General features: G+C 42.6%; 1 protein-coding gene across 1 annotated transcript in view; it reads left to right on the top strand.

Moving 5' to 3' along the window:
• LOC147723041 (molybdenum cofactor sulfurase-like) overlaps positions 1-13,594 on the top strand; it is a 1,924,377-nt gene that overhangs the window by 1,238,836 nt on the left and 671,947 nt on the right. Inside the window, exon 6 of the mRNA XM_086965414.1 lies at positions 3,983-4,182. Within this exon, the coding sequence (XP_086821540.1) occupies positions 3,983-4,182 (200 nt within the window). The remainder of the gene's footprint in view (positions 1-3,982; positions 4,183-13,594) is intronic.

The following is a 13,594-nucleotide window of genomic DNA, read 5'->3' as shown; positions in this document are numbered from 1 at the left end:
ATACAAGCTCACACTCATCCATACAGCTACTCTCACACAGGCGCGGTGCGTCCATTGGGGCGTAGGGGCGAAGCCCCACTAAGCCCCATGGACCCACCACGTTGTCACTAGAAGCTATCTGCCGGCCGGGAAACCGGGAGACACCCAACCTTCCCGGAGTGCGCAAGGGGGGGGGGGAGGATCGGGCTGCTGCAGCTGCGCAAGTGTATTTTTGGGCACAAACATGCCCCCGCATGCGCAGATCGTTTTCTTGTGAATTCCCCCTTAGAGAGAGGACCAGGGGGCGGGCCGCAGCCCCCGGGGTTACACAGGGCGACTGGGCGAGGAGTCATAGTGCCCCCCTAGCCAATCCTGGCGCAGGATTGGCTGGTCACTACATAGCCCTGTTACATAACCCCTGACGGATAGCACGGCCGACTTTGGTGATGGGAAACCAGGTTCGAGCCTCTTATCGAACCATAAAAATGTATACATGACTTACACTGGTGTTAAATAAATAGATATTTTAAAAAACAAATAAAAATGATGTTCCGACTAAGGTGTGAAATTGGTGTCAAATAAATACATGTTTTTAAAAACAATTAATATTAATCATGTATCATTGGTGCTGGAGTACAAGGTTCGAGACTGGTATTAAACACTGACAAGCTGTGTGCAAGTTATAGGGTCATAAAAATACATGAATGATGGATGGATGCATGAATGGATGCAGGATGAATGATGGGTGGATGCATGAATGAATGATGGATGCAGGATGGGTGGATGGGTAGATGAATGCAGGATGGATGCAGGGTGGATGGATGGGTGCATGAATGAATGATGGATGCAGGATGGGTGGATGGATGATGGATGAATGATGGGTGGATGAATGGATGGGTGGATGCATGAATGAATGATGGATGCAGGATGGATGCAGGATGGGTGGATGGGTAAATGAATGAATGATGGATGCAGGGTGGATGGATGGGTGCATGAATGAATGATGGATGCAGGATGGGTGGATGGATGGATGGATGATGGATGAATGATGGGTGGATGAATGGATGGGTGGATGCATGAATGAATGATGGATGCAGGATGGATGCAGGATGGGTGGATGAATGAATGATGGATGCAGGATGGATGCAGGGTGGATGGATGGGTGCATGAATGAATGATGGATGGATGGATGGATGGATGGATGGATGGGTGGATGCAGGAATGGATGCAGGAATGGATGGATGATGGATGGGTGGATGGATGCATGAATGAATGAATGATGGATGCTGGATGGGTGGATGGATGGGTGGATGAATGAATGATGGATGCAGGATGGATGGGTGGATGGATGGATGGGTGCATGAATGAATGATGGGTGCAGGGTGGATGGATGGGTGCATGAATGATGGATGCAGGATGGGTGGATGGATGGGTGGGCACATGAATGGATGAATGATGGGTGGATGAATGGATGGGTGGATGCATGAATGAATGATGGATGCAGGATGGGTGGATGAATGAATGATGGATGCAGGATGGATGCAGGGTGGATGGATGGGTGCATGAATGAATGATGGATGCAGGATGGATGGATGGGTGGACACATGAATGGATGCAGGAATGGATGCAGGATGGATGATGGATGGGTGGAAGGGTGGATGGATGGGTGGATGGATGGATGCATGAATGAATGATGGATGGATGGATGCAGGATGGATGGGTGGATGGATGGATGGGTGGATGCATGAATGAATGATGGATGCAGGATGGATGCAGAATTGGTGGATGGATGGATGGGTGGGTGGGTGGATGGATGGATGGGTGGATGCATGAATGATGTATGGATGGATGCAAGGTGGTTTGGGCTCGCTCGCTCGCTGTGCTCGCTCGCTGCGGTGCAATATGCAAATTAGTTTACGCCCCACCACTTTCAAATGTCACCAGCCGCCCCTGCTCTCACAATCACACTCTCACTTATAGCCATTTATATACACCAACACACATATATACTGCATTTCACTTATGTAGTTACTCACACTTGTACCACTGAGATATACATTCACTCACTAACACACCCATACACACACACACACCCATCCATACAGTCCATCACAGATGCACTCTTGAAACCATGGACCCAGTATGCACAGAGTCACACACACCCATATAAACACTCAGGTACCCATTCAGATACTCAGACAACCCATCAATAACCCATATAGACACTCATGTAGCTATTCACAAACCCATGTAGCCGCTTACACACCAATAGACAGACGGATACAGACATTCACACAGTTTAGTCACTAACCCAGGCATTCAGTAAGATACGTTTAATCCCTCACGCATCTACTAAATCATCCATTCAGACACGTATACACCCACTCCTTCTTCAATAGGCCTTTCCCCATATTTATTAAACATATTTAAACTTTACAGAAACACACAGTCACTGGATGATGTCATCAGTGATGTCATTTGAGATGTCATCAGTGATGTCACTGACATGTCATGAGTGATGTAATATGTGATGTCATCAGCAGTGCATTGCTGGGGCCTGAGTTATAGTTAGCTGAACTAACTATAACAGCGGAATTTCTCTGGTTTTGTACGATTGAAATGTCCAACTAACTGTAACTTTCCCTAAAACCTATGTTTTTTTCAGTGAATTTCAAAGGTTTTTTAAGTGCCAATTTCTAACTATAACATGCCTGAGGCCTATGTTTATTTTTTTCAGTGAATATATATATATATATATATATATATATATATATATATATATATATATATATATATATATATATATATATATATCTATATATCTATATATCTATGGCGGAGTGGTGATGAAGATTGAACTTGAATAAACTTACCACAACCACAGAAATCGGGTTTGCCTCGTCTTTCTTGCTGCTGCTGCATGCTGTGGCCACGGACGTTCTATGCCGAAAATATATATATATATATATATATATGTATCTATATATATATATATATATATATATATATATATATATATATATATATATATATATATATATATATATATATATATATATAGATAGATATATATATTTGCCCTGCTCCAAACCAATTCACTGGAATCGAAGGACAGCACACCAGGAGACAGCACAAAAAAACTTTTTTGTGCACTAGTTAGCAAGGACGACGCATTTCGGCGTTTGCCTTTATCAAGTAACTACCTGTGACTCCATTTGCCATAGAAATACGTTTCAACGTTCATGGAAATAGATAAGATACTGTATCTTACACTTTGTATCGACGTCAACATGTAACATTGTTCAACAAGAATTCATCAATAAGAAAAAGATTATGCCAAACTTCGCCTTAATAGAAATTTCATAGATTAAGGCGTGTGGTTAGACAGTTTACAGCGGAGCAATGACATTTCAAATATTTGTAGGCGAACCATGCATGGGCATCGTAATTTCATAGTGCCAGCAACGAATTGTAAAATACATTTGTTAAACCATTGATCGCGGCACGACCGAGCATAAAAATCCACAGCAGCTTTTTGTGGTATTATTAGCATTTTAGGCGGCATATACGTAGCATGATTACAACGTAATACTGACAGCAGCATTGTGGGCAATGTAGGCATTACAAACGAAAAAGGCACATCATCGTAATTATAGCGTAATGCTAGCAACTAATTTTAAAATAAAATTATAAATATATATTTACGCTAACAACAAACGCTAGATATTTATCCAGCATTGTAATGTGCCAATATGTTGCATCCTACTCTTGTAATTTTACAATCATATAGATGTTAGTTTATCCCATAACAGCCCTTTGCGCACTTATGGATCATTTCACTTTACATCCTTGCCTAAATAATGCTCCCGCTATGTTTGTATTGCAAAGTCAGAGTCAACATGCTTGTTGATTTCAGGTTTGGCTTGTCAAGTAGCAGCCCGGTATTTAAAAATGCTAAATACCTGACAAATGCTTATAAAACATTTGCTCTTTTCTTTCGCAGGTGGAATGAAGAACATTCAGGATCATACGTTCGCTTTGGCGAGCTACACCTGCTCCGTTCTATCTACTCTACGGTATGCTAATGGGGCTCCGGCCCTGCAGATGTACAACAGTGCAGAGTTCAAGAGTGCCGATCTGCAAGGACCAATTATTAATTTCAACATGCTGGATGAAAACGGAGATATTATAGGCTACTCTCAGGTACAGTCTGCATACAGCCTTCATCATTCCAAGGTCATTGTTCTGATAACTCACTGATGTTTTTGATTTGTGTACGGTATGTATTCCATTCGGGAGTCTATACATTAGGTCTGTGGTTCCTAAACTGTGCGCCGCGGCGCCCTGGTGCGCCGTTATCAGTAGCCAGTGGCGCCGCCGCACGATGCGGGAAAGATAGCATCTGGCCGCGTTCGGCCCCCTGTGCAGCGATGTCAGAAGTGCAGAGCGCCAGAACACCAGTGTAATTATGCACGATAAAAAACAAACCAACACACGATCACACGCACACTCATTCATGAATAAACACACAAACGCTGCGCACAGGCTTAATTTCTAACAAGCCAAGCCGCATTTTCTTTCTTTTCCTACAAGGGGAGACCGGAATCAATCAGGTGTCAAAAAATGTATGAATTGCCTCGCTGCTATTTTTGAAGTCTTCACATCTCCTCGTCTGAGCAGAAGAAGGATTATATAATTCTGTGTTATTCGAAGGACCTTCAATGTTGTATGTAGACCAGTAAAAGTCATATTGTCAGGCGTGCGAATAAAAAAATTGTACTGCGTGTATTTGGGATACGTTACAAAATAAAAAGTGATGTATGCAAGAAAGATTCTAGACTTGAGAAAACAATATATAGCAGAGATCATGGTAAAAAAACGGAGGAAAGACACAGAATGAGAGTGAAGGGGCAAATTGAAACAAGGGGGAAATGACAGAAAAGTGGAAGAAAGAGTGGAGGAATGATACAGAGGACACAGGAGAGTGAAAGGGGGAGATTGAGATGAGGGTAAAAAACAGAGGAAAGACACAGAAGGAGAATGAAGGGGAGCTTGAAATGAGGGGGAAACAACAGAAAAAGTGCAAGAAAGAGTGGAGAAAAGACACAGAATGGGAGTGAAGGGGGAGCTTGAAATGAGGGGGAAACGACAAAAAAAGTGCAAGAAACAGTGGAGGAAAGACAGAGGACACAGGAGAATGAAAGGGGGAGATTGAGATGAGGGTAAAAAAACGGAGGAAAGACAGAATTAGAGTGAAGGGGGGAGGTTGAAATGAGGGAGAAACGACATAAAAAGTGCAAGAAAGAGTGGAGGAAAGACACAGAGGACACAGGAGAATGAAAAGGGGAGCTTGAAATGATGGGGAAACGACAGAAAGTGGAGGAAAGACCCAGAAGGAGAGTGAAGGGGGAGATAGAAGTGAGGAAAAAACAGAGTTGAAAAGGAGAGAAAAAGCGGAGCAAGAGAATGGAGACAGAGGTCCACTGGACCACCAGGGATGAGGCGCAGGTGAAACCTGCAGGTGGAGGAGGGCCTCCAACATTCAAGAGTGCAGGGGCTTGGGTGGGGAAAGGCCTCACTTACTGGTGGAGCTGGAAGGGAGAGCAATTTCACTGACAATGAGTCAGTGGTTCTAGCCCCACATCTGTACCATCCACCGATGCCCCTCGGCTATTGTATTTATTTGTTACAACTAGCAGCCAGACTCGCCTTTCATGTGTGAAAGTTTGAAATGATTAGACCAGTGGGCGCTGCCAATATTTATCAGTCTTTGGCATGGTCCAGCAGGTAAAATTCAAATCTTGAATAAAACATAAAAAAAGAAACATGCTGCATTGAGGATAGAAAAACAAAAAGGATTGCTTTGACCACAAAATGCATGTAAGAAGTACAGATTATTAATCTGTGTGCTGTGGAGAATTAAAATGATCCCTCCTGCATTCCAGTGCACAAACCCCATAATAAAAGGTGAAATGCCAATGGCATGAGGTGGGAGAGTGGGCTCTGGGTGGACCACCATGTCAAGTCAACCCAACAAATACGTGAACCACCGCAATATTTGAGTACATCCTGTATTTCGCCCTCACTAATGTGCATCTATAAAAAAATATTTTTTGTGTTTACTTTCAAAATGAATAAAGTGCTGTAGATGTGCTCCCCAGGTCTTACCAATATGCTACTTGTCCCCTTTAATTTAAAGTAAAGGTGAAAAATCATCTGTCCAGTGTTCCAAAATTTGCAATGTGATGCTATTCGGGTACTACTTGATGTGCTTACAGCACTTCTGAGAATTACTAATGGTCTGCTGGTAGTTTGTGAATAGCTAGCTAGCAGCTGCTATCATTTTTATCCCTAATATCTTCATTGCATCCCAATTAATTTAAGGAAGCCAACAGGAAGAATTCCCGAGGTCTTGCTTACATCCCCCCTACCGCCGGTGAAAAAATGGTGGGGAGCCATGGCCAACTGCCTATTAGGTCAAGGGAGCCACGGGTTAAAAAATTGTGAGAACCACTGCATTAGGTATATGCAGTGGTGTAGGAAGGGGGGTGCGGGCCTCCCTGGGTATCATCACTGAGGGGGGTGACAAAATGGCAAAATTATGTGTTTTTAAAAGAAAAATATAAAGATTGGCCTCACAACACTTAAAATAAATATGTGTATATATATATATATATATATATATATATATATATATATATATATATATATATATATATATATATATATATATATATATATTATATTAAAACTAGTTTAATAGCTTTGTCTGACAATTAATTAACCTCAACAAGTCAACATAATATGTATTTAGACTTTTTAGTTCAGACAACAAACGCAACAAAACCCGGCTGAACTTGAAGCTGTGAAGGGGAGAGCGTATGGACAAGGAAGGGGAGGGAGTGTTTCTTTCCACCAAAGTCTGTCTCTGCAGTTTGTGCTCGAGCCAGACGTAAACAACTGGTGACTCATCATCACTCAACCCCCAACCAATCCTATCCTCTGCCGTGCTGGTCAGTCACCCCACGTCATTCTGTTGAGTTAGTTGTGCATTATTACTGAAGCTTATGTGCTGTGCTGAATTTATTTTTGTTACATTTTTAAGTTCATTGATTTATTGTAATGATCCTTTTCTCTATGATATTGAGTTTGGTAAATAACGTAAACGTTATGATGCATGCTATTTGTATGTATTTGTATGTTAAGCCGGAGGAGAGATTTTACGCACCGGGTACCACCTGACCTTGCTATGCTACTGGGTATATGTACACTTCAATGAGGGGATTGGAAAGCAAAGCTTGACTCCCTCAAAGTCAAGGGTTTGACTCATTGTATTAATATAAAACTGCTATTTCACCCTGCTTTAGAAAATTATTTTTACTAAGCTGCTGCACAAGGCAGATGTAGAATTCAACATGCTGTAAAACTGCTAAACCAAGACCGCATAGCCTTTATTCCACCTCATGCTTAGTAGATCCACCACCAGACACTCTCTGTCCCTTCATCATCTCTCTTGCATGTTATTTTTCATCCCTGCTTTATGCCTTATTCTCTGTTTTCCGTCTTTTACTTCTTTCTCCCCTTTGTGTTTTTCTATCTCTTGTCCTGGATCAAAGTTTTTTAAGGCAAAATAAGTGCTTGCCTCCAAATATGACTGATGGTGGACCTCACCTGCAACCACAAGCTCAAATTAAGCCCTGGTACAAAGCACTTCCAGAGTGAAATGTATATGGGGTCCTCATTATGACTCCTTACTGTAGACATTGGATAACTGACATAGCTGAGAACATATGTTGCTCATTATAAAAATATACTGCTCAATAGATTTTTAGTCTTCAAGGAGTGTGAAATGAAGCATTTTTTAGAGTAATCCATTTGAAATCAATGGAGATGAAAACAGTTTATGGACGATGAGGAATTTTTTCTGGGCTGGTGACCCTATTGACGTCTAAGGGAGGTGTTTTGTTTGTTTGGAGAGTGACACTGTTTCCAAGGAGAGGGACAGCCTCCAAATTAAAGTGAATTGAGAGGCTTGTACCAATCACTTAGTACATGAAATCACAAAACATTTCATTTAGAAAATCTTGAGAACATACGTTTGCATCTCCACAACATTTCCAAATATTTTCCATTATTTAAACCCATATTTCTTACACAGTAAGGGTGCAAGACCTATTGAAGGTAGTTTCAGTAGTCCTTCCTAGTCACTTACCCAAAAAACAAGGTTGTGGCACCTTAAAATGGAATATGTCTTTTGTGTTTCATTTTTCCTCAGTATGCTGTATTTTTTTAGGTCACATTCTCCCTTTTTTTAGGTCCTGCCTACAGGCAAGTTTAGCTGTCTGTTGTTGATCATCTATATTTGGTCAGTCCCTTAGACATGAATGATGTAGTTTACAAGAAAACAAAGTTAGGGAGTGAAGAGGTTATCCCCTCAAGGGCATTAGGGTGTGAGAGAGCGCAAATTGGAATAAAAATTGTGTATAGGCCATATTTACAAGCATATCGTGTAACGTAGGAATGAAATGTATATCGAACGTAAACTTGACGTCTATAGTATAAAGGTCAACGGAAAGTGACAAAAGTAATATAGGAAATGTAACTGTATTCACTTTAGAATGTATTAGATTTAGAAGGCCTGTATACTTAATGGGCTAATGTAGAAATGTGTAGAAATGCTTACGAAATGAAGAACGTGCAAAGTAGAATTCATGTACGTGTGTAACTTGAAATGTAGAAACGGCAAGAAACGTAACATGGAGAAATGTGTAAAGAGTATGCACATAACGATGTAACCAATGAGAATATAACTTTATGTTATACGTATAGGGTTTATATTCTATGTATGAGATTATATTCTGTGTGAACTTTATATTCTATGTATTGAGGTTCATATTCTACGTAATTGTATTCTATGTAAGATGTATTCACATATAGGAATGCTAGAAGAGTTTAGGTCATTTGTGATTATAACCTGACTAACCAAGAGTTCGCAGGAGCATAGTCCAATGTGTGTAATTTAGTGGGCTCACAGGAGCCGTGAATAGCTTCACTTGAAGGTGCGAGCCGAAGAGTCTAGCATTTGTTAGATTTAAGGTGACAAATGTCGAACGAAGTTTATTGCCTAAACATGAGAGGAGGCGATTGGAATTTGAGCTTTGTTTTGAATGACCATTCACAGGATCTAGTAAGGTCAAAGAAACAGTTGTAAGTTAAAGTCTTGTTTAAGTTCATTTGACTTTTGATCTGAAAGTGTCGATTAAGGTCGCCAACAAGAAGATGAAGATGACATCTAAGGAGAAGGGTCAACTTAACGGACGACGCAAAGAGATGAAGCAATGGAAAGAGCCAGAAACTGACATCATCGGGGAAAGTCCGTGGTGGGCGTCAAGGGGCGTTCCACCCACACTGTGATTGTGTATTTTAGGGACAGCACCCCGGGGAGAAGATAGCAATTGGAGATTAGGAACAGCGAGGGGAATTGCTCAGAGCGAAGGCAAGGGTAGATGCCTTGAGCAGATGCGCTGAGAGAGATCAGAGCGCAAGGGAGCAGTAGGCCGAGGACCCTTAGAAGAGCGGATGGGTAGGCAGAGAGGGTACTGCTTCTTAAACTTAAGTTACCTTTAGAGGCTAAGAGAGTTTGAACTTCTTTGGAAGTCAAACTGCTGACACCTTTTTAGGGAAGAAACTTGGGAAAAAGGGAAGTCACCTAGTATAGAGTAGGGACAGATTTAACTTGATTATTTTTCTCTTTCTGTAGATGACGCAAAGGAACCACTTTACATCGAAACTTTAAATTGCTGATTTTGGAATTGATTTTGTATTTTGTATACTTTGAGGTTTATCCTGAGAGGATTGTATTTACATTCAAATTTGACTTTTATATAAAACTTTTAAACTTTATCAGTTGTAAGTGGTTCTTCAGAGTGGCGTCAGTTAATGGGGTTTGTCTAAACCTATGTGGGGGTTGTCTTTTTCTCAACGACAGATACTAGCGGTCCAAAATTGACAAATGAGATAAACTATTAAATTGATTATAAATTGATACCAAAATCTCATTCCCCGCAGTTGGTAGCAGAGTAATGATGGTTATCTTCTTGAGGAAGACGACCTAGGCCAGGTTTAGTTTACCCCAAGGTCCCTAGTCATCGACGACCAGAAGAAGAATCCCTGCCGAAGAAGGTGCTGACGGTGCGTCGAGAGAAAAGCAGCAGAATCGGTCGAGAGTGAGTATAAGGGTCATGCGTTGTAAGATTGCGGTGTTTTATGTTGTTCCTGTGTTGTAATGTCAAGCGGAGTTGAATGCCTGTAGTGTGATTGAGGGAAGGTTGTGAGCGCGCGCAACCGGATAAAATCTTATGTCCAGAGGGCTTAAGTGGTTCGGGTGTATCGAACACCCAGAGTAATTTGTCTACCATTTAATGGGGGTCATGAGGTACCATTGATCGCCCGCAGACCGATGATAGGGGGAGCGTTTGAGTGAGTGTATGAGTAAACGCATGCTGGTCGTACGTTTACTGTGTGTAAGTAACCTATCAGTTGAGGCAAGCGTCCGACCGTAAGAGGAAAGACGTCTCGCCAGTTGAGGTGACAATTACAGTTAGACTGTGGCCGTACAGTCAGAGAAAAGTGATCGCTTGGACGGAAGTAGTCATTTTTCGGCGTATGAATGAAACGCATGTGAGACCGCGAGACGAGTTGAGAAACGAAGGAAATTGCTGCAAAGAGAACGAGTGACGTCAGCGTAGAATCGCGCTGAGATTGGTCAGTCAGCGTAGAACAGCGTTGGGATAGGCTGATTAGCGAGAGTCGCACAGGAATTGGTGGTTGTCATCGGGACGTAACTAAGGAAGAGAAATAATAAGAAAATCGTAGATTATCAAAAATGAAGTGCTTTAAGGGTGTTAAGAAAGATCTTTAGGAGGAATAGAAGAAATTTATATGCTGGAGAAGAAGCTCCACCAGAAGGCACACCAGCTTATCATATGGCAGTAAATGTAGGCTTACACTCGATAATGTGGATTTCCGAGTGGAATAGGCTAACAGAAGGGGAAAAGGAACTGACGTTTCCGAGATTCGGAACGTTTAAACTAGACGTGTTGAACCAACTGAAAGCGGTAATGCTTGCGACAAGACCTCTACCGAGGCCAACACAATTCGAAGCTCTTAGTGCATGGTTTAGAGCGGCACACGAGAAGAGTTTAAAGAGGCGTCAAGAAAGAGTGAGGCGATCAGTAAAGGCAGTGCAGGATGCCAAATGGGATGAGGAAGCTAAGAAGTGGAGAGTGCAAAAGATAGAAGCAGACAAACTGTTCACCATGATAGAAGCCACGGGAGAAAAGAAACCTCTAGAGGAAGAAGATGAGGAAAGCGAGACGGAGGAGGATCTGATAGAGAGGCTATTAACAGATAGACCACCTCCGTATAGCGGTGAATCCGCAAGTCCCATATTACAGCAAGGGGACGGAGCTAGATGGGGAGAATATAAATCGATCCCAGTAACAGAGTGGGACTCCAACAAGATTGAGGAAATACCCCAAACTAGTTCCGAACAGAGAGTAGTGGGAAGATTCGTGGTCCAGAAGGTGCCAGAGACGCAATGTGCAAGGTCGTACCAAATGCCAGACGCTTTACAAGTATCTGTTACCATAGGCCCTATTGTGTCAATCTACAACCCAGAAGGGGTCCAGCAGGAGGAACAGGCACGATGGGACAGGGAAAGGGCAGAGATGGAGAATAGGAATAACACGATGAATCCTCAAAGACAGAGATTAGCACCAGTGAGTCGAAGTACCCCATTAGATTCCGCGACGGGTCCCTGGATAGAACAAGGGGGTCAAAGAGGATCAATGGATTTGAGGGGACCAAAACCGAAATCCTATAAGGAATTAAGGGAATATCTGAAAGAGTGGGATACTGCTGAAGAGGCTCGGAATAAAAGTTTAGAAACAGGAGCTGAATGTAGAAATCAGGATAACAAGGTCCTCTCTCATTGTGGAGCTGGCGAAAGCAGCCCGGAGTGGGAGAGAGGGAGCCAAGGAAGCAGGAGAGATACGTGCCCTATCACTAGTGGCAATAGGCAAATGTGCGATGATAGGAGTGCAGGGTGTGGCGAAGTGCCTCGCGTCACCTTTAGGGAGGGAGAACGAAGGACGCAGGAGTACCGGAATACCTTTAGGTGCACACACCATACTCCGGATGAAAATGTGCAACATTGGAATCACGGGAACATGGGGAGTCGCGAAGGGTCTCGCCATGCGTCCGGTGATCTAGAACGAAGTCATGAGAATACAGGTAGTCGCGAAACGTCTCGCCATACATCCGGTGATCACGAACGAGATCGCGGGAGCATGGAGAGCCATGAAGGTCCTTATCGATTGTTGAGTGATACCAGACAGCAAGCGAGTTACAGTGGTTTAGAACAGCACGGAGGATCCTATCTCGTATCTGGAGAAACAGAATCGAAAAGACGGAATGTAGGGTTGAAGGATGGAGCATTGTTCCACCACACCCCAAGGGAAGATGGAAAGGCTTGGGATCTAGAGAGGTGGGAACAAAGAGATGGAAGAAAGATTCCTCATAACTCACCTGTGCTCAGGCGTAGGGCGCATAGTGGAGGTGAGAGGGATATGAGAGAACAACCTAGGACTGACGTACTGAAAGCTGAAATAAAAGCAAGACGCATAGATGTAATGAGTTTAAAATCAGACTTAGACGAAATAATTGACGGCACAGTGGCAATTGAGAGGTTAGAGCTGTACGCACCAGATGAGATACTGTTCTTATCTAAAGACGTTACTCGGAAAGCGAGAGCAGCTCATGAAAAGTTATCTGAATTGGCAGAAAAGTACATGATAGACATATCACGAACTAAGGCTTTACAGGCCAACCATAGGCTGAATTGCACGGATCAAGATCTAGATGAGCGCAGAACGATTGGGCTGAGAGTACACATAAGGGAATTGGTCATGTGTATTAGAATATGGAGAGATCTGGATAGATGGGAGGAAAGATGGTCCAAGAAGGGATCTGTCAGACGGAGTACACTTGTGAAGTCTCAGGATACAGACCTAATGAGAATGGAAGCTTTTCCTTTGCGAGAAATCGCGAACCGAAACTACGTGCATGTACCATGGAGTAGGGGGGATTTAGCGGCATTCACTAATTCCTTCCCGAAGCTTAGAGAAAATCCCGTTGAGTGGTACAAGCAGGTAGAGAGATTCGTGAAGATCTCTAAGGTACTTTGGATCGATTTGAACACATTGTTCGATATCGTAGTACCCGGAGACTTGTGGACGGCATGCAAACTTAGTATTGAATGGCCCACTTGTGAGCCTCAGAGAGATACCCAGACAGGTGGTCCATCAGACAGAGTCATGGAAAAATACGAGAGAGTAATAACATGGCTAAAAGAGAAAGTGCCGGTGCAGGACATAGATTGGGTTAAGATAGATCGAACGACTCAGGAGCCTAAAGAGACAGTTCACGAGTTCTATGAGAGGTTATTGAAAGCATTCAAGCAGTACAGTGGACTAGACGTAATGGATCCTAAGGACATAGGACAGTTTGTGTCAAAATTTGTTCTCGGATTGAGACCAGACATAAGCCTAATGAT

Source organism: Lissotriton vulgaris, chromosome 4_1 (genome assembly GCF_964263255.1).
Source record: "Lissotriton vulgaris chromosome 4_1, aLisVul1.2, whole genome shotgun sequence".
Taxonomy (NCBI): Eukaryota; Metazoa; Chordata; class Amphibia; order Caudata; family Salamandridae; genus Lissotriton; species Lissotriton vulgaris.
Note: the sequence above shows the minus strand (reverse complement) of the source record. Positions and strands in the feature narration are given on the sequence as shown.